Genomic DNA, 22,079 nt, shown 5'->3' with positions numbered 1-22,079 from the left:
GCACATAAACACTTGCAGAATCACATTTCATCCCAGCAGCTCTTTCCTGCCCTTAGCTCATCTCTATGCCCAACAATCCAGAGATGCAGACTACTACTCAGAATGAATTTAAAACCCATTTTCTTTCCCTGAGGCTCAAACACTTATCCAATCAATTCATGTTCTGATTGTAGTATCTTCAAACTGGTAAAATTCACAACCTCTCCTTGACAAAATCAACATCTTAGCTGATTTTAGGTCTGAATTTGTGATGAACTGCAATTGGGTACAATTTCTCTGAAGCCCTGCAAACTTAAAGAGTTTTTGATAGTGCTGTTCAGGCTAGTTTTACTTTTTATTATGCAACATGTCTTCTATGGAAATATCTGAATAATCACATATCTACTTCAATAATAGATCAAAGTTGAAGAGATTAATTATCAGACATATTGTTAATTAATCTCAAGATAAACACATTTACCATGTCTAGAAAAAGATGCCTATGATATTAAATCACTAACTGAACTTGATAATATCTTAAGTACTGTATTATTAACAGATTCTATTTGGTATTTACTTGATAAATTATATTTAATCAGTAGTATTGTTTATGAGACTATTTTTTTCCTATCTAAGCTTTTTGCATGGACTTAAGATACTCTTGTGTGATGATTGGTGTTTAACCTTTTCCAACACTCTTAGATACTTTCCCTGTTGAGGTCCAGCCATGCCCTCCCTCCCCTGGTGCACCCCTGAGCTGTGACTCCTGGCACCGTGACAGCTGAACTGCTCTGGAACAGCGTGGGGACGCCGTGCACTCACAGGGGCTGCAGGGCACTCTGCTCTGGCCACGGCTTCAGCTTAGTACCAGCTCTGAGTAAAACCACGCAGGGGGAGAATGTGCATCACAATCTGGGCTACCTCCTGAACCATTCTAAAGTGGAAATCTTTAATCCTTAATACCTTTACTTTTAAAACGCAACCACTCCGTGTAACATGTCACAGTCCACAACAATTTAACTCCATGGGAACAAGGATAAACTTTGCCTCTGCCATGGGCAAAACACCTGCTCAAGTTACCCAAGTCAAACTGGGGCTGGCAGTTCACTCAGAACTGGTGGAACTGTTCATCCATCTTCTGCGTTTCAGAAAATTCTTATTTTCGTTTGTTTCCTTGAGATAAACTTTCCAGTAAAATACAGACTGTGTATTTTATTTTCATTCCTTTTTTAGTTGCACTTCCAATTTCTATGAAAACTTAATAAAATTCAAGTCTGTGTTTTTATGGTACACTAACTGAATGAAGAAGCAAAAATACAATAATGTTACAAAACCGGGTCACAAGCTGGTTTACTTAAACATGTCAATTTTAGTTTGCTTTATTTCAGTGAGGATATGACACTAGGAAAAGAGCTTGTGTTCTCAACTGTTTGAATACAATTCTGCTCCACTGCTTCTGAAGACCACCACTGGTTTATAGTCTGTATATTTATATTAAATTCATATTGGTCTATGGAACAACTTGAGTTTTCAACCAGAAAGGTGTAGAATAAACCTTTAATGTTAATAAGACATCTGCATAATTTCTCAATTATTTGATAAATTTGTTAGACTGGGAACCAGTGCATAAAAAAATCATTATCAGATCTCAGTATTTGGTAACTGTTTATAAATCCTTTTAGATGCTGGGGACATCCCAAAGTCATCTATGTCAGTGCATAAACTCAAATTCGGTTGCATGCAGGGTGGATACACTTCCTGTAATTCTTCAGCTTCTATGTCCAAATGAAGTTCTTTCCAACCTTCTCAAAAGGCATCAGTCAACATAGACGGCTTCCATCAAAACGTGGGGTTGTTGGAATGATGGAAAATCTACACGAAAGGGGCAGATAAGCCCCGAGCTGAAACACGAAGGAATTGAGCAAACAGAACAAGCAAAAGCCAGCATGCACTAATGGCACCAGTTCCTGCTGTGCACCCACAAATGCCAATGCGGAGAGGCTGCCCAGGGCTGTTTTCTCTCACTTGCTGTGGAAGTCAAACACTGTAAATAACGAATGCCTCCTCCTCCTCCTTTGCTTAGTTTTTTAATCTGATGCCACATAGTATGGAATCTCCCTTTGGATAATTTGGGCCAGCTGTCCCAGCTGTGTCCTGTCCCAGGATCTTGCCCACGGTCGGGGACAGGCGGATAACACACCGCGTGTGCCCCCAGCACCTCCCCAGGCACCGTCAGGCTGCCGAGGGAAATGCGCTCCGTGCCCGCCTGCCCCAAAACACAGGCACACGGCCGGAGAATCAGCACCCACCGCGGCCTGGGAGGAAACTCGGGGCCCGGGAAGCATCTGCTTGAAAGCCATGCTCCCAGCAGCCTCGCAGAATATTCTGTTGTGCAGCCAGCTCGCTGCTGATTTCTGACAGAACGCCAGCGGTTAAAGGGAACCCCGTTACTCTCTCGTTACTGAAGCGCTTCCACAACGTGCTTTATCTTGCCACCACAAATGACTTTTATTCTCCCGCGCAATCTCCTAACCGCTACCAGTGGAGCCTCTTCGAGGAACCCACTGGAGGAGGCAGGGGAGGTAAATTTAACCACAGGACGGGGAACCGCACCGCCCTGAGCCCACAGCGCCCTCAGCCCCGGCCCGGCCCCGCCCCTCAGCCCCGGAGCCCTCAGCCCCGGCCCCGCCCCTCGGCCCCAAAGCCCTCAGCCCGGCCCCGCCCTCGGCCCCGCCCCTCGGCCCCGGCCCCGCCCTCGGCCCCGCCCCTCGGCCCCGGCGCCCTCAGCCCGGCCCCGCCCCTGGGCCCTCAGTCCCCACTGCGCACGCGCCCCGCCCTAACGCCCCGAGCGCTGCCCCGCGCCCCGGCCCGTGACGTCATGCCGCCACCTGCCCTCGCTCTACGCGCCGCCCGGAAGCGTCCGCCCGGGCAGCAGAGGCGGTGGGAGAAAGGTTCCGGGCAGGTTGGGTTCCGGGGCTGCCGCGCTCGGGCGCGGCGCGGCCCGCGATGATCCCGGTGCCGGTGGTGGTGACCGTGCTGGGCGGCTGGTGCGCCGTGTACCTGGCGGACACGCTGCTCAAGGTGAGGGCCGAGGGCGCAGAGCCGGACGGGGCCGGGAGGAGGCAGCGGCAGCCCCGTTCCCCCCGCGCCGGGCGGCCCCGGGCCCCGCTGCCGAGCCCGGGCTGGCGGAGCGGCCGCGCCCGGCCCGGGCCCGCTGCCCTCCCGGGGGCTGTGGGGCGATCCCGGCCCCGAGCCCTCCCGCGGGCTGTGGGGCGATCCCGGCCCCGAGCCCTCCCGCGGGCTGTGGGGCGATCCCGGCCCGCTGCTCTCCCGCGGGCTGTGGGGCGATCCCGGCCCCGAGCCCCCCGCCCCCGGGCCGGCCGCCCCCGCTCCGCTGCCGCCCGGCGCTGGGCGCTAACGGGGCACGGACAGTGCACGGGCTCCGGTCTGTGCTAAAGGACCGAAACCGCGAAAAGTTAGCGAAAACAGCTTTTAGTATACCGCTTAAGCGGCTCCGTGGCATTTTAGCGTGCTACCTGGAGTTTACTATTATTATTATAGTAACGGAACCTAAAAGACAGCCTTTTAAGTTTGCGGTGTGGAGTATGTAGGGTATGTGCCTTATAATGATGATTTTCTTGAAAAAAATGTAAAAAGCAATGCATATTTATTTCTTTTGAATGTCTTTAGTTCTACTGGAGAAAATTTGAGACAGAACTCAATACAAATACTTTTTTAAAGAAATAAACTTTGGTCCTTAGAGTGTATTAGGAGACTCATTCTTTTTCTCCTGATATAGGGGGGAGGTTTTAAAAGGAAAATACACCAAGACATAAGTTGTTATATCTGGGATGCATCTGTGCATTGCTCAAGTTTCATTAAGTGGTGTGGTGTTGTTTTGTGGGGTTTTTTTTAAGATTCAGAGGTTTGATTTCTAAGACGTGACTGAAATTGCAAACAATTCATAAAAAGTAGGCTGTGTGCTGGTTAAATATGAGGGGAAATGAAATGAGAGGTTTGATCTGTAATTCTTAATTTTACAGTCCAGGAATTGCATCTGTTTCTGCCAAGGCAGATGAGGCTTGGTGATATGAAAGTACAAAATGTGCATTTTGTCACTCCTGTAAAATGTAGGAAGAAATGCAAGAGAATTCAGGTGCTTAGAAAACTTGGAAAAGTGTCTCCCCCTGCAGCTAATTGGAGAGCAAATGTAGCTCTGTTAATGATGAAAGCTCATAATTGCAAAATATTAGTCTGTACATGATGACAATAACACAGTCAGTCATTTACCTCAAGACTTCTCAAATTTTTTTGCAGCAAGTCTGTGTCAAGTATTTAAAAATTAAAAAAAGGCATTCTTTTGAAACACATGAAGTAAGAGCCTAAATGAGAGATGCGGGACTCCAGGCGGCTCTTCCAACATCCAGTTTATTCCATGCAAGATGTTAGAGCAGTCCAGGGTCGTGGGTGACAGAGCCTGAGCCTACAGCTGTCAGCTGCAGCTGCAGGCAGGCCTGGAGACCCTGAGTTTAGGTTACAAATGCATTATATACTTTTCTCTCCTGAGCATCTTAATACAGTAGAACCAATCTATACCTTAACTTTTATCTATAGCCTATCATAACTAATACAATTACCATATTCATGTTAGTATTCTCCAATCACTAAAGGTTAGTACATTACAGTTTAAGCTAGAAGTTGTTCTTCAGTTTTCTTGCAGTGGAAAATTCTGAGACCTTTTTTCTACTTGCAACATTTGCTGACTTGTTTGCCTGTGCTATCTTTCTGCCTGGTAAAAACATCTTCTTGTTTGAGGTGGGTTTATCCTTTGTTCTGAGTCATAAAAACCCCTTCTAACTAACATACCCTTTGCCTCCTTGGTTATCCAGTAAGACTGGCTCAGCAATTCTTTTCTTCTATATCAAAACTTGCTTCTATCTCTATTCCTTCCTCAGCTTCTACATTCAAAAATCTTTCTGCTAAGCATACATATCTGTGAGACTTTCTTGTCAAACTTTCATCCTTCCCAACAACATGAGATTAGCCAGGTACCAGAAGAAGGTCAGCCAGGAGGCTGCTGCTTCTCTTTGGGCAGCAGCTTTGTGTCTGGTGGAGACTCTTGGGCAGTGAAGCAAGAGCTGAGCTCAGGTACCAGACCTGCTGTGCCATGATGCTGAGACCATTTGCATCTCTGGGATTCTGAAGATCTCTTTCTGCATTAGACCATAAAATCATTCTCTTCTGTAAATAAGGAGAGCCACTGCACTTCTTGCAGCAGCAAGGGAAGGAAAAACCAAACCCTACACTGGAGCCTACTTAATGCCTGATTTATGTTGAAAAACAAGGAGGAATGCCTAGAATTCTGTAGCAAGTGTGAGAATCCAGGAGTTAAATTTTAATTCTGATCATTTAACTAAAAGTTGACCAAGGTTATTAATCTTCAGGAATTATGTGGGAGCTTTTAAGATTCAGAACTTAGTGGTAGATCTCATGTTGTACATCTGAGTCGTAGGTTTCACTGTGAGCACCACAGTTGAAATAGAATTTGAATTATTTTGAAATTAATTAGATTTATGTCATTAGGAAGCTCAGGTTGCTTGTTTTTCTGCTGGTACTGTAAATCTCCGCCAGAGTCACAACCCAAGGCTGCTATCAACCACAGCAACATTGTACTGTTTAATTAATTGTACTGTTTGAATCTCAGATCACTTTCAGTGTAATTACACCAAGAGGATGTACAGAGCATGAGAGAAAAATAATGTGGGAGCACTTTTCCATGTGTGATCCTGGTGATATTTTTGGCAAGAGAAGGAACTTGCAGTTACTGTTTGTTCTGTAAACCTGTTCAATGTACAATGTTTTTTGCTCAGCTTGTTCCCTTACTGGTTTTCTTCACATTTTAAGTATTTTATTTTGGCAGTCTGATTCCTAGACTACAGTATAGAAAGTATAACTGTGTATAAATGTATTTTTGCCCAGATAAATCCACATTTAATAATATAGCTAGAACTAAAATATACATTTGTGTCAGGAAACTAGAACTTTGCCAAATCGGGCTGGAATTTTGAATGTTAAGTCCCCCTCGTTGCTCCACGTTGTATCACTGCCACCAACATTTTCATTGAATCTTGGATTCTGCAAGAGGGAATCACTCAGACCCCTAAATTCCTTCTCCCAGCATCCTAAGTCATCACATTTCATTCTGCCTGAAGGATGAGAACGAGTGAAGTGTAGGAGCTTGTCCCTCCTTTCTGCTGTGAGAAATGAAGGATGCATTAGGCACATTCAGTCAAGGCTGGCTCTCAGCTTTTAAGTTCAGGAAGCTGAAATGATTCAGAGCTCTTGAACTGATTTTGCCAGCAGAGAAGAATGTTCAGGAGTCCTTGCTGGCAGATACCTGTGGAGCTCCTGGAGTGTCCAGCAGGTGTCCAGCATTTTAAAGGCTGCATAAATAAATAGGTACTGCTTTTATAGTAAACTAATTTAACAAAGATCTCTTAGATCTCAGAGAAGCAGGACCATGGCCTGTGTGGAAGCAGCTTAAAATGAAGCATACCAGGGCATGAGGGTGTGTGTTTAATGTGGTGATCCCCCTGGGAACAGGACAGAAGGAGCCAAACTTTGCAAAGGGCTTTTTAATATATTTTGCAAAAGTTTGCAGTTATTTAGTGATCATGAATAATGTTTACACAACTTGCGAGGAAAATACAAAAGGAAAAATTTTTGGTACCTTTCTTTTCCATGTTTGACAGCTGTATGGTCAGTGATTCCATATTTCTCATGGAAAACTTTGTACTTATTTATGTTATTCTAGGACATTGGGGCTGTGATGTGTTGGAATGAATTTGAAGGGATGAATTTCTGGCAGTTCTAGGGAAAAAAGTGGGGTTTGCATGAGATAGAAGGAACACATTTGCTAGTGTCAAATCAATGTATCTGATTAACTTTATTAGAATAATGTATTAGGGTTGTTTTGAGGGGTTTTTTGACTGTGTGAATGAATAGGATTTTTTTTTTAATTCACAAAAGTCAGTTTCTCATGGTTCTTAATGATGTATGTATTTTTGTTCTTAATTATCTGGTAGATTACATGAGGGGGTCTTTTTCTTTGTTTCCTTGGCTTATGTATCACTAATTGTGTACAAATTTAATCATCTTTGTGATCTCTTCTGTTAAAATTAGCAAAAGCTGATATGATTGTGGACACTAAACTTAGTGGTGCCACAGGGAGTGAGTGGTGTTGATGGGAGTGCATTACAGTGAAAATTTCTGTAGGTGCCCTCAGCTGACAGATCAAAAATGTGGCTGAAATCAGTAGGGTGAAGAAGAAGAAAAGGATGCAGAAATATATAGGGAGAAAGGATGAATAGTGCAATAGGTGATATGTGAACAATGGCTCAAGTAAATGGGTCTCACAACTGAGGACATTTGTTATTTGAAATAAGCTTTTAGTGTTCAAGATTTAATTCATTTGACAGAATGAGAAAAGCTGTTAATACAATTGTGCAATATGAGATCCTCAACCCCCACCACACTGTGGTGCAGGGCAGGAGGAATGCAAGGAGTTGGCAAGTTCTAAATTTGTTCAAAGGACCATGGACAACAGCCAGAAACTTGTGGAGTTCCTTGGGAGAAGGGAGCCTGTTGTGAACTACACATTCCGGATGTCTTCAGTAGGTGCTGCTGCTCATGGGGAACCTTGGGAACAGTGCTCCAGTTCAGACAGCTCCAAGGACTTGTTTGGATTTTATCAGAGACACTCCTGCTTGGGAACTGGGCAATGCCAGAAGGCTCAGAGCTCACCTGTGCTTTTCCTGAGCTCTGAGCTTCCTCCAAGGAAAGCATTCCTTCATCTGGGTTTCTGACACAAGCTTCCATGAAGCAAGGGACTAAAGCCTATTGAGAATACAGGCACCATAAAGTAAAGTTAGCAATTGCAAAAACCATGTCTATTGGTCTGTAATTCAAGATAATGCTGCAGATAAGTATTTATAGGTCACATTTATAGGTCACATTTCTCATCAAGAGAAATCTGTGGAACTACTGTAAGTATCTTGAAATGCTGGGAAGTTACCATAATAAAACTGCTATTGCAATACAGATTGAAAATTTTAAATTCCTTGTGGTTTTTTGTTAGCCTGATCAGATATTCCAGACCCTCTTTAGGCATAGTATTTGTGTTTGAAAAATAGACCTTGATTTTATCCTTACTAACAGGTATTTGCAATGCTAAGCCATATGTCATCTGTTTTAGAAGGTTTTATTTCAGCTGGAGACAAAAAAGCATTTTTCATTGTAGTGTTTTTTAAAATGTTTATTGGAATATAATTGCATGTTGAAAGAATACCATCAACAGTCTTTAGCCTTCTAACCAGCAAGTAGAACTACTGAAAGTGATTTAACACTGGGAAAGATCATGCAAGTCCTTGTTTGTCAGATAACTCTGGATACCCAATCTCTCACAAACCTACAGTTGTTGGGAATAACATCAAAACAGTGACCTAACTTTTCACATTACATGTCACACCTACCTGTATGTCAAAATGTAAGTAAGGTGTAGGACATCCGCTTGAAATTATGTATCTGTTTTTATATAAACAGATCACATTTGCTGCTTGGTCACATTACAAAGCCTTCCCAGAATGTTTTGGTCAAACTGGTTTCTGTTGTTTTGCAGTCCTCCAGCTCTCTGAAGGCATCCTACGAGGACTGGCTGCTGACGTACGGCGTGAGCGTCTCCCCCTTTCACCTGCGCTGGCAAACCGCGCTCTTCAACCGCCAGTTCTACAACTGGGGGAGGTGGAAACCCAAATTTCTCTACTTATGGTATAAATTCAGCGTCCTTTTTCTTCTGTCAGAGTCAACAGTTGAACCACATTGGTGCCTGTCAGCATTACAAGGGCAGTGGGTAGACATGGATATTTTAATAGGCTACTGATAAAACCAGTTGGAGTGGTTGCTGTAGTTGTACTGGCCAGTATAAGTATTTATCCTCTGCTAAAAAATACATAAATGTAATACAAGTTGCATATTGAGATTCTATAAAGCTAGAAATCATTAAACTATTTTTACCTGTGGTTTGAAGTATGCCTAATACTGAAGAGTACAGCTATTACATGCAGTGCTGCACACAGAAGTAGGTCTGAAAGCAGCTGCTCAGATCCTAGATCATTGCCAATGCTCTAGACTTAGCTCTCCCATCACTAGAGTTTGCAGAGTATTCAGAACCAGCTGTATCTGTAGTTAGTCATTGCCCAGACATTCAGCAGTGATACCTGCTCAGGAGCACCTTGCTTGCCTTCTGTCTTTTATCTGCCTACACCTTTCCATGCAAAGGTTGCACAGTGCTGGGAATGGATAGATAAGTAGGGTGGTCTAATATGGGTGCTCATGGACTGGTTTAAAAAACTCTTGTTCAGTTTCAGTTCCTAGCATTACTTTATATCTGCTCTGAAAATATAAAATAAGTAAGGTTTGAATTTCTTTTCATTTCCTGTATTGCCATCATCAGTGAGATAGTAATAAAAGAGAGGTCTGCTTCAAATTGTTTTTTCTAGTATGTAATGATTTTGTAATAATCAGTCTGAAATAGCTCTATATCAATTACAATTTTTAATGTGTATAATTTATTACAGTATAATGTTTCCACTAGTCTCTTTAATTAACATTACAAGTACACGTTGCTTAAAATAAATCTACTAATTCCCAGTGAGCCTCATTAAGGCTGATAAGAGAAGAGTTGAGCTGTTATGAGAGAAAGAAGGACTGGTAGTTAAGTGTATGTGCTGGTTTTGCATCATGGAAGTTTTTTTTTTTGTTAGAAAAAAGAGTTATCACATCCTTCAGCTATAGAACAGTGTAAAATAAGAATAATAATATTAATGCTGAATAAACATTTGTCACTAGGTGGAGTGACATGACTTGATATTATTTTCAACATTGATTTTAATGAAAAATTGGTGAGAAGAACAATGTAGCTTAAGAAATTTGTGTTAATGTGGTCTTGCAGCTCTACTTTTTAGTTGTTAATTAAAAAATATTCAGTCTTATTTATTGATCTTTAAAAAATGTTCAGTCTCATTTATTGTTCTTTAGCCCATTTTATTTTTTGTGAGAATGATGCAAAATGTATTGAAAAAGCTTATACATGTAAGTACATAAGCTAGCCCATAATTTGATCCAGGTCTCTAAATATGTGATGCTGTGGTGCAGCATGGCCAATAATACATTGTTAGCTAAGTTTCTATATTCTTATAAACTTACATATTCATGGCTACAGGCAAGTTACATCTATTGGGTAACTGAATAAAAGTATTTGAAAATTGATCAGGATATGGTTTGGATGTAAAACACTTATTAAACAAGGAGAATATAAATTGTTAGTGTTATTAGTGTATATTATTGTGCTTTTAGTATTTTTATACTGGATTGTTGATGAATTGTGGTGGCATCAGGCAAGTTTTGCCTGTGTTTTGTGCAATAACTTGTGCCATAAAGCAGAGATTTACATAGGCAGAGATGATACCCTTTTCTCCTGTGGCTGTGCATTGTTGAGCTGTTTGCTTCTCTGTGTAGGTTCAGCGTAGGAATGGTGTTTGGAATAGTTGCCATGTTTGGCTCTGTTATTCTGCTTGGAAAGACCCTGCTGCAGACACTGACCCAGATGCTCACCGAGGCTCCAAAAGCCCAGAATGATCGAATGCTGCAAGTTGTGGTGAGTGTTCCTTCCTCAGATCTTTGTTTCAGAACTGTGTACATATCTAAAGAGCTTCTGAATGGGGTATGGGATGCTAAAATATTCCTGTGCAAGAATAACCCAACTCCTGATGTGCATCTACATGAAAATGTGCTGCTTGTTTACCAGCCTTAAAAATGGGAGAGTGGGTATAGAAAAGGGGAAAATGAAGGCAAACATGTGGAAGAGTTTATGTTAAAAATCCTCAGGAATGGGAATTGGATAATCATTCTGAAAAACCCTAAATTATAGCACTAAGAATAAAATTATAGTACTAAGCATATAAAACTGAGTTAAGAACTCGTTTCTTGTAAGCTCTGCAGTAGGCCCTGGTGACCTTACAGTTTGCAGAGCTCATACATAATTGACCAGAGGAGACAATACAATACAAAACAGCAGTGGAAAAGGAAAGAAAGGCAAAAAGCTTTGTGTGATAGTAGAAGCAAAGAATCATTAGTGAGGGGGTATTTTTTGATTCTTCAAGGACTTATGACTTAATTTACTGTGTGAAATTTCAAGTGCTGTTTCTGGCAGTATCAAAGTCCAAAGATATATTTAATTGTTCTGTGCATTTCTGGTGCTGGACAATATGTTGTATGGTTTTAGCATGGAATGTATTTCACAGCATAGGAGAGATTGTAAATACAGTCTTTTTAATCTCTTCACAAGGCAGTAATGGAAGAACTGACACTGCCTTGCAACAGTTTTAACCTGGAAGGATTCCTAGTCACCTTTTTTATACCAAGAGTGCAGTGTGGCCAAAATATATGGTCATTTTCCAGAAATTCAGAAAGTGTTATGGCATTGCTCTGCCTTCTGCTACATGGCTTGGAGCAGAGGTGCCCAGCCATGTTACTCTGTTTAGGTACTGAGCTATTCAAGTGACCAGATGTTGAGAATTGTGTGCAGGCACAACAGACCTAAGCACTAAACTGACTGAATGCAGCTAGACTGGCATGAGTGCAGGAAGCCTGATTTAGCATGTGCCATAAACTCAGTACCTTTGATGGCTGGGTCTGTTTCCCACCAGCAGAGTGAATACACAGAGTTCAGTGTGCGTTGGAAAAAGCAGGCAGTGAGACCTGAGGGGGGACCACTGTCACTGCCACTGCTGTCCAGAGCCTGCTCCTCAGTTACCTTCAGGGACAGGCAGGAGTGGGCAGTCTGCATCTGGGAGGGCATGAGCTGTCCTAACCTTTCTGGAGTTCCTTTACATCTTCATTTTCTGAGGTCATTGTATGGATCCATCCATTTTTGTTACACCAGAGGAAAGTGGTAATTGACAATGTATTGCTCTTTGGAGAAAATAACACAGACACAACCAAAGTAAAGATGAACCTTTGGAATTAACCTGGTGTGAACTGGAACAACAAAAGTAAAAAAGTAGGATAATGTTCACAGTTTCAATGTGGATTTGTTTCCTCAGTGACTGCCTGCTGGCAATTTCACTGCATTCAAACCAAGGATTGGCTGGCTCTGAAAAGAGTTTAAATAGGGAGGGATAAAGTAATGTCATGTGTGGGAATAAGGTTACTTCTCCTAAGTTGAGTTGTGGTTCTCTTCCTTTCTTACCTCATTCTTTCATTTCTGAATGGTCACAGTTGTATAATTCTGCTTTTAGCAAGTTCCAGTATTCTTTTTAAGGGGAATGTGCTAGTGTAAATTGACACCAAAAAGAGACTTATGTGGTTGCAAAGGTGTGAAGGATGACTTAGGAGGACCTTCTCATTTAAATTATTTACTTGCATTTGGCTCCCTGGAAGAGAGCAAATTAGTTTAAAAAAAAAGCCAACAAAACCGCACTTTTTTTTGTAAACTTAATTTTAGCCTGTGGCATAAAGCTGGTTAGCCTTTACCCTCTGAGTGTGTGGAGAGAGGGAGAAACAGTTGTACTTATATTTTATTAAGATTATATGTTTCCTCTTCTGTTCAGTCATGTACTTGATTTAAAATACCTGTCTGTAGGTAACTGGGCTGTTTCCCTTCAGCTGCCCCCTCTTGTGTTGGTTGCCTACTGACAAAAGTAGGAAAGAGGCAGATTAGTTACAAGCAAAGGATCTTCTTTTACTAAAGGCATTTCCAGAAGGCCATAACACACAAGACAGCATGCTTTTTAACAAAATACTGCTATTGGTTGCAGAGCCCTTCATGAGAGGTAACTTCTGTTTTAGGTGAATCTTGAAATAGCTTCTTTGACATAAAGTCTGAAAGCATCTGGTGCTGTGTTCTAGCAGGCTGTAGTCATGGTGGAGTTGAGATGGCAGCTCTTGCTGTTACCATCTGTCCTCCCACTGCAGAGGCAGCACCACTGAAGTGATGCATTAGTGCCACCAGCTGATGCTGTAATGCAAGCAGTGATGTTTAAGAAATGAAGTGTGGCTGTCTTTCATACTGTGAGGCACCACAGCTGAGCCAGTTAAGGTGAATTCCTTGGTCATCATCACACTGGACAGAATTTGGGAGGTGATTAACATTAATGAATCCTTTTGAAGGATTTAATTTAGCTAGATTGTCTCAACAAATTTGTAGAGTTCTGCTATATGGGTAGGTAAATGCATAAAAGTGAAGAATGTGCAGGACTGACAAAGGTAGAATCCATCCTACCTAGTTGGATGTGCAGCCTTTTGTTTTCCATGATGCTGAGTTTTATAGAGTTCTATAGACAGGCCAGGAGTTTTTGCCCACAGCATCTCTTTTGTGAGGCTGGATTGCAATTCAGATTGTGTTCACATCAGTTGTTAGTGAGCACACTGGAGTCAGCCTGCCTTGAGTAGAAAAAGGAGGAGGAATATCCCAGAGCAATCCCACTGCAGCCCAGCAGCTGAGGGGGATGGAACCGAGCAGGATGAAGGTCCATCAGGAGGGAGGAGGGGATGGTTCCTCATGCTCTGACCAGTGACCACTTTGAAGCCTGTCTGGAAGCAGTTGGTGTCTCGTGACAAGCACGGTGAAGGACCTGGGAGTGCTGGGAATCCACAGCAACAGGAAGAATATGAGGGGCCTACATAATATGTCTTAGGTAAATTAAAATAGTATACTTATTTCAAGGTGGGGTTTTTTTAAGGTTAAATTGCCATGTGTAGACTACCAGAACCTGAAGAATAGATGAAAATTACTTTTTTTTTTTTGACCCTATAAACTGGGATAATTTTATAATTTGTATAGGAAGAGAGAAGGGAGAGAGTGCCTGTTCAGCTGTCAACTCATTTTTGAACTTTCCATGTTCATACTTTTGAAAGTGCCATACAGTTTTTATTATTTTCTTTTGAAAGGTGGATTGTTTTTATAGCTACATGACTGGCTGCAGGAAATTGTAAACTAATGCTCACACTGCCAAGCCTGTTTCATTTGAATGGAAGTCTGTGTACATTTTTATAAACTTCTCTTAATATAGAGTAGGACACGTTTGGTCAGAGCTGTGGGGAATATATAGGGCAGGGAGGGGGCTTTTAATATAATTTAAAATACCCTGAATAAGTTGGTAAAAGAGGTGCAAACTGATCGTGCTGCATTGAGAACAGTCTGTCATGGATCTGAAGAAGTGAGTGAGAGCATCAAATTTAGGAGCAGAATGATTTGTCTTGCACCTCTTGTTTTCCTCCTGTGTTTTGTTTTGTTGTCATGCCCACATCAACAGGTGCCTGGTGTCAATTTGCCCATCAGCCAGCTGACCTATTTCTTCTCTGCAATCCTCATCAGCGGTGTGATACATGAAGTCGGCCATGGGGTGGCAGCTATTCGGTAATTTCTGTTCTGCTTTTCTGCTGCTCTGACAACAAAGCCAAATATTCCAGAGCAGTTACCTAGCTGTGAGTGTTGTTAGCACTGCTGTGTTTCATCTAGAGAGTCTGTTTAATCTGTAATTCATAGCTTCCTTAGATTTGAAGTTTGGAAGGGTGTACAGTTAGGGATAGAGTTTTAATACAGTGTCTATTATACAGCTCATGCGAAGGGACTTCTGCTTTGCAAATATAGCATCAGGTTTAAAACAATTTTTTTAAAAGTGGCCCTGTTTTTTACACAGCAGTTTCATTTCTGTGCTTGTGGCACTTGAGCTCATGTGCTATTGCACAGTGATACTCTAAAATAGATTTTTAATTGATTTGTTTAAACATAGCTCATGAAATATGATATGATCAGGTTGAAGCAATAACTTGGTCAGGTGTGATTGGTCCCTGTTAGCCTCAGTGATTTATTTGCTTTGATCAAAAATTATATTTTTAATGTCCTTAACTATGACGATTACTTCACAAAAATTATTTGACATGTTAGTCATTACTGTTAAATGCCACTTTAGCATAAGAAGGTTAAGCAGTGATTACTGGGACTGATGATCAGGTGTCCTCCACATTTCTCCTGGGCAGCATCATTATCTCTTCTTTGAGCATAAAGCCCTAAGTTGTTTCTCTGATTTTCCTGAGTGTAGGGAGTTATAACTGCATTTTAACCCATATACTACTTTTTTTGTAACCCCAAAGGTTCTCACTCAAAGGGGTGGTTTGAGACCCTCTGTGCTTCATATGCTCTGCTTGTCTTTCAGCTTTCTTCCCTCAAATATTCACAGGGAATTTTCTGTGGAGGATGAACCTTTTGCTTATCCCATCACAGGAAGAAGCAACAAAATTTTCTTTCTACTGCATGTTGCTGGCAGATTGCAGAGAAGCTTGGAGTTACTACAGAGCTCTTTTTAAGCAGAAAGGAAGAATAATTCTTGTATCTTAATAGTGTGATATCTTTATACAAGGTCTAGAGCAAAGGCTTTGAATATTTAATTTTGGGTTATATTTTCTTCAAAAAATTATTTTTACAGCTATTTCCAGAGGAGAAATTACTTGGTCCAATGTACGTTGGCAGCCAATGTGGCTGCTGCTGTTTTCTCCTTGGCTTTTTTATTCTCCTTCTGGCACACGTTGGGTCTGTAGTGCTGTTACTGTAAATTCTCAGGGTTTCAACTTCACTAAAAAGCTGTGCTGTGGGGAAATTTTATTATTCTGGCAAGTCACATAGCATTCCTGAAACTAATACACTTTTGCTAACTTCAGTTCTAGAAAGCATTAGCTGTGAACTGTGAGAGCTTAAATATTTGAGCCTTAGCTTATCCAAGGCTCGTACCAAACAAGTCTTTTTCTTCCTCCCTGTGTATCTTCTACCCAAGTCATGAAATCCTGAACAGGCATTAAACTGCCTATTATTAATTGGTAGCATGGGATGAGTTAACTCCACAGTATTAGTGTGAGACTTAATTCTGAATAATCCTGTGTAATTATTTGTGTTCTTTTGGTGTATATACACATTAAATAGATAAATGTAAATAAGGAAAAGGTTAGACCCAGTATAATATCTCAGTAAAGATATGGGATTAGCTGATCTGTGCCTGGTTTGTCTTGGAACATGATTTTGCCATGCCTCTCTTAAGTCCTTTGTATAATTTCTAGCTTCAAAAAAACATAATGTGTTCATTCCAAAAAATTCCTTTTGAAAGTAATTGCAAAACCCTTGGAAAAAAATATTATCTGTGTAATAGTGTCAGCTACTAATACATTTAAATAGAATCATGGAGTGTTAGGGTTTGGAAGGGCATTAGCATTTGTCCTTTTAACCTCTTGACTTGTTTTCATTTTTTCAGATGACAATTCCATCATTTTTGTTAGTTTACAAAGTACACTAAGGTCCATTTAGGAGAAACAGAATTAAAAATTCCGGAACTGTGGAAGTATTTCTTTAAAAGGAAAGCAATTGATTCTTGCAAATATTTTTACACAGATGAGTTTGAAACTGCTTCCTACAGGCTGCCATTTTTTTACTTAAAAGAGCAATTACTCCAAATGTTGAAATATATGTTAACATGGAAGTTAGGTAGGTTTTTAAAAAGTATTTTATGTGTCACTGTTACCAGGAGAGAGAAAAGAAGTTGAACGTACCCTTTATGTTTTTACCAAACTTAAAAATGTATAGTGCTTAGAAGCGGCAACTGCTGCAGAAAACATCCTTTAGTTTAATTGTCTTTCAATTGCTGATAGTAGAAAAAATAATGTAGTTTTATAACTAAAATTTAGTCATTCTTGTTGTCAAAAACTGTGTTCTTTGTAGAATCTCTCAGTTGTTCTTTTGTTTGTTTGCAGTTAATCCACTTCACTTTTCTTCTTTTTAAGAGAGCAAGTACGATTTAATGGATTTGGAATTTTTATCTTCATTGTCTATCCTGGAGCATTTGTTGACCTCTTCACAACTCACTTGCAGTTGATATCTCCTGTTCAGCAGTTAAGGATATTTTGTGCAGGTAATAGTTGGTGGTTTTTTATTACATCTTTGCTTAGCACCGTTCCGAGCATCATTGTGAATCTTTGATTGAGTATTTAAGGTTTAGAATGAATAAGTACCAAAGCTTCTATTTACCTGACAGTGATCCTTCTGTTCTGAACCTGTGTTGGCATCTCAGAGAATGATTTGATCATTACTGTCCTTATTGAGCTGCTTTCTGGGCTAGAGATTTCAGTTGCTAGGATCATAAATGAGTGCAAATTTCCTGTCTTGAGAAACATTATATTCTAGATCCAATTCAGAATAGTTATGCATAAGAAATTCCAGTTGTGTGGTTGGGGAAAAACTGTTAGAAAGAGCTCTTGCACTAGGTGCAGAAGTTCCTCTGTCTTTTTTGTTTGTTGTTTGGGATGTTTCTGCACATTTTAGGGCATAAGTAGCAAAACCTGGGAGCACACAAGCTGGGAAGTACTGGGCCAGAATGGTGCTATGAGGAAAACGATTTCCTGTCAACACAAGTTAACACCCTTCAACAATTCACTACTGTTTTCTGCAATAGGAAGAATCTATTTTTTCAATACTATTGTGAGTGATTTTCACTGACCTGTGAGTTGTGTTATTGTACAGGTCAGTGTGTTTTGATGTTGCCATCAGGAGGAAATAAAGGTTAAAACACAAACATCCAAAGACAGTTGTACCTTATGGCTCCAGATAACCTCCAGATGTTTTTGAACTGATGTTTTTTGAAGTCTCTGGCTACTGGGAAGCAGAGCCTGATTGCTGTGAAAACTCAAACTGAGACTGTGTTGTTCTGCCTGAACCACTTGTATGATTATTTCTAGAGACAAGGTGGCTCCCAAAAAACGGAAATAGAGATAGAAAAGTTATCATCTTGGTTCAGTTCTTGATACTGGTGTTTTTTCTGTTGCAGGCTAGCAGCCAGCCTGTTGTAATGTTCAGTTATTAATGTTGTTTCTTGAATATTGTATCTATAGAAGGTGAACATACAGAAGCCTTTAGCAAGCATGTTTTCAAGCTTTCCTAAATCAAGTAAATAATTACAAATGTTAGGTAAATAAATATAGCTGTATTCCAAATACCTGAATCAACAAAAATAATTTGCTACAATAGGCTAACTTTTAGGAAGCCCTGTTTCTCAAATTAATCTGTTTCCATTTCCATCTACTGGAAACAGAACTGAAAGAAAAGGCATACTGAATTTCAAAATAGTTTGCTTACATAGATTCCTGAGACATTATCTAGAAAAATAGAATTCTAAGCTGTAATAGAAAATAATTGCTTGCGTGTTTTGATGACAAGCAAACACCTGTAATAATTTTTCATGTTTCTTGGGAAACCTTACAAGGCAGGTGCAAACATGTTGCAAGACTGGTCAGCATGAATGGCTTGCTTTCAGTTTGGTATAACAAATAAATGCATTTCTTCACAGTTTATGATAGATGTGTTTCAGAACTAGGATGTTTGATAATGATAAAATGCAACATTCAGTAAACAACCAATTTCTTGTATTTGTCAGAACAGTTGAATGAGAATTTAGGGAGACATGCTCTCATAGTTTTCTATGGCAGCTAAGTAACAGAGCTAGACTAGAGGCCAATACCAAATATTCTTTTTGCAGTCCAGCTATAGTCTGGAGATTAAAAAATATCTTTTTTGTACAGCAGATGGCATCATACGTTCAAGAATAGGAAATAAGTGTTCTTGTAAGACTAGTGATATTTCTAGCATAATTCCATGCCTATTAGATAGATGAAAAGGGATTCTGTGCAGCACCTTCTTGTAATTAGTTCAAATATTTGTATTACTTTTTGAGATAATTTTTAATACATTTCATCTTGTCTTTAACAGGAGTTAAATGTTTTTTGTTTTCTTTTTCAATTAATTAGTAGTTAAATTATTTTAAGATATTATAGCGTTGTGTAAAGTGTCTCTTCTCAAATGTAAGGAATTAGTTGTCCAAGGATGAGGCTGTTTTAGCAAGATGAAGGCAGACTGAGCAGACTGATTTGGAGCATGTTTATTTTTCTGTGGATCACCTTGGATGAGTTTGAAACCATTCTATTTTAGACTTCTTGCTGTATTACACACAGCAAATGGTGTCAATTTTAGTAGCAAGACCCTTTTTTTTCTTAGTTGTTTGAAAGCATTCCTTGTCACTCTCAAGCAGTGCCATCACCCCTTTATTATTATTATTATTATTATTTTAGGGGTTGGAATTTTTTTCAGTTTGCTCTGTGTAGCAGCCACATTGTTTGAAAGAATTTTGTTTCCATTTCACATTTTTGTCTTTTGTTAAGCTGTTAAGCTGGAAAAATATTTTTTAGATAAAAAGGTTAAATCAATAAAGTTAAAATATTTGCTCACTACTTCTGGATTTGTTGCAAATAAATGTGTGTATGTGAGATAAGGAGAACTGATTACAAAAACATTTCCTCTATCTGAGTGCCTTTCAATGAGATACAATTAAAACTATAGAAAAAAATTACTTTAAGAAGCATGTACCAGTGGAAATGGCAATTTATTTCAAGGACTCCAAAAATGTCTCATTTCTGCAACATCAGAAGTGTGAAAGGTGAGGTGAGATGTGGAGATAGGCAGGGGAGATAAGTCTGCCATATGCTATGATTTCTGTGTTATATACACTGCAGGAAAGATAGGTTTAATACATTTGTAAATATATTTAATTGAATTCCTGAGCTGTAACTGCGCTGGAAGTGTAGAATTGAATCAAACTGCTCAGAACAGAATGAAGCACTGTTAGAAGGAAATGAAGACTCCTCTGCTCTGAAAGGTTTTCCTGCATTGTTCATACAAAACTGTTTGTCTGAGAACGCAAAAAATGAGAAAATTTGTGTAGTGCTGAATGTGGAAAGCCACAAAGCTTTGATGATGAACACCAGCTGTGTCTTATGATAGTGGCTCATTGCTTCTTAGGGAGAAACACATACTATAAAGATGGCAATTGCGAATATGTTCCCCAAAACAACATGTCAGGAAGTGCTGATTGTGCAATTTTGTTTCTTGGTGGGGTTTTAGGTCCATATTTTCTTGTAGAAGAAACATTTTTTTTCAAACAATTTCCTAAATTTGTTTGGCACATATACATGTAATAATTTTAATTGAAATAATGTAGGTTACCATCACAAATACTGAATTGCAAGTAAATTTCAGACATCTTGCGGTCTAGGACATACACTATTTATTCAAAAATAAGCCCATTTATTCTTAATTTCAACAATTTATTTTGGTAGAAGGTAATACATAATATATTTCATTCCACTGGTTGGTTTTTTTTTTGGTTTGTTTTTTTGGGGGGTTTTTTTTGGTGTTTTTTTTTTTGGTTTGGTTTTGGTTTTTTTTATATTTATGATTGAAGACAACTCTGTAGATAGAAACTGTATTTTAATAATTGATCCAGAAGCCCAGTTTCTCTTCTGGTTACAGTACCCTCTCATACTTAGAAAGGTAGTGGTACATGAAATCTTAATCTGTAGATTAAGGTAGAATGACACCTTAGAAATGGATTTACTGCTCTTCTGTCTTTTTTGATAGTATAATTCTCAGGGGCTTAGAGGTTCTCTAAAACTCCCTTACAAAGTGGCATCCTAGAAGCTAAAGTTTGTAATCTATGTACTCTTCTTTTATGCCTGTGTTCACAAATTAACTTTTCATTTATCCTTGCAGTAATAATTTCAGGAAAGTTAATTAGAAGGCAGCTGTAGGATCATTTAGAAAACAACTTTTTGTTATTAGTGTTAATTTAGAAACTTTTTTTGCCTTCTTTTTAGGGGTGTGGCATAATTTTGTTCTTGGTGTTGCCAGTTTCATGGTGTTGTTTCTGCTGCCAGCCATTCTTTTCCCTTTCTATTACACGGGTGTTGGGGCACTTGTCACTGAGGTTGCAGAGGTAAGAAGGATATTTGCTGTGTCTATATTATATGCTTTGTGGTCTGAAATGTACCTGTATCTCATATTATCACGATCAGATTTGGTCAGTGCCAGCCCTTTGCAGAATCTAATGTACTGAACTTCTTGCTTGAAGTTTTCCTTTCAGTCTCATGTATCATAGTATTAGTAAACAAAGGAACACGGTGTGAATAATGATGGACTAATTAGCATACTATAAAACTGTTGAGACATTTGAGATGAGTTTGCAGGTTTATTTCTAACTGTTTTTCAGTATTGGCACAAAGGAAATATGCTGGAAACTGTATTATCACTCCAGGAACTACTATCTTTTTTCAATGTTAAAGATTATTTTGAGCTGATTTCCTTGTTTGGTCAGCTGGAAGTGAAGTAGAGATAGACTTCTGGGATTCTGGAAAGGAATGATTTTTTTTCTGACTTAATCAAATACAGCACAGTTGAACAGCAGAGCTGAAAGGATCCATTTTTCTTGAACCTAAAAGTCAATTGATAAAACTCAGGAGAGAGTGACATTTATAATGCTTTATTACCTTTGAAAATATAGGTACACCTGCTTTCTTGAAAAGTTCAGGGTATTAAGTTACTCGAACTTAATGTGTTGTGGATTTTCATACCATTTTGACCTATATGAAATTAATTACTCAAATTTGAAGATGTGTCCAGGACACTTGAAGACTTCCCTTCCCCTCCCCTTCCCCCCCATTTTTTAGTGTCTTAACCTAAAGATTTCGTAGTATTCAGTGAACTGTAAGCTAATCCTTGTTTATCCTCCTATAGTAATATGACTGACTTCACTGTTCTTCTCAGGATTCTCCTGCCAACGGACCTAGAGGTCTTTTTGTGGGAGACCTTGTCACTAACCTGCAAGACTGTCCAGTTTATAATGTGGAAGACTGGAATTCCTGTCTGGGAGACATTGCAGAGAAGTCACAGGTCGGCTACTGTGTAAGTGCAGCCACCCTACAGCAGTTAAGCTTTCCAGCTAGAGGTATGACTTAAGGTGCTCTCCTCATTATTTTGTATGTTAATTAATTTATATTTTAATTTAATCATGTCTTAAAAGACTATTCTGGATTTAGAATTTGTTGTTGGGGTCAAATTTCTTGTAAGTCAAATCTGAAGTCCTGTCTTAAGCAATTACCAACGTGCCATGCTG

General features: G+C 39.7%; 1 protein-coding gene across 6 annotated transcripts in view; it reads left to right on the top strand.

Moving 5' to 3' along the window:
- Positions 1–2,801: 2,801 nt before the first annotated feature.
- The window catches only part of MBTPS2 (membrane bound transcription factor peptidase, site 2), a 39,529-nt gene continuing 20,251 nt past the window's right edge, over positions 2,802–22,079 (top strand). For 2 of the 6 annotated variants that reach the window (XM_064407466.1, XM_064407469.1), the window contains exons 1-7: positions 2,810–3,060; positions 8,657–8,805; positions 10,555–10,693; positions 14,352–14,455; positions 16,867–16,994; positions 20,785–20,903; positions 21,731–21,911. In XM_064407466.1, coding sequence (XP_064263536.1) covers positions 2,986–3,060; positions 8,657–8,805; positions 10,555–10,693; positions 14,352–14,455; positions 16,867–16,994; positions 20,785–20,903; positions 21,731–21,911 — 895 coding nt within the window. In that variant the 5' untranslated portion in view covers positions 2,810–2,985. Of the gene's footprint in view, positions 3,061–8,656; positions 8,806–10,554; positions 10,694–14,351; positions 14,456–16,866; positions 16,995–20,784; positions 20,904–21,730; positions 21,912–22,079 lie in introns of all 6 variants that reach the window. The other 4 variants (XR_010355479.1, XM_064407468.1, XM_064407467.1 and 1 more) reach the window with 4 other exon arrangements.

This window comes from Passer domesticus, chromosome 2 (genome assembly GCF_036417665.1).
Source record: "Passer domesticus isolate bPasDom1 chromosome 2, bPasDom1.hap1, whole genome shotgun sequence".
Taxonomy (NCBI): Eukaryota; Metazoa; Chordata; class Aves; order Passeriformes; family Passeridae; genus Passer; species Passer domesticus.
Note: the sequence above shows the minus strand (reverse complement) of the source record. Positions and strands in the feature narration are given on the sequence as shown.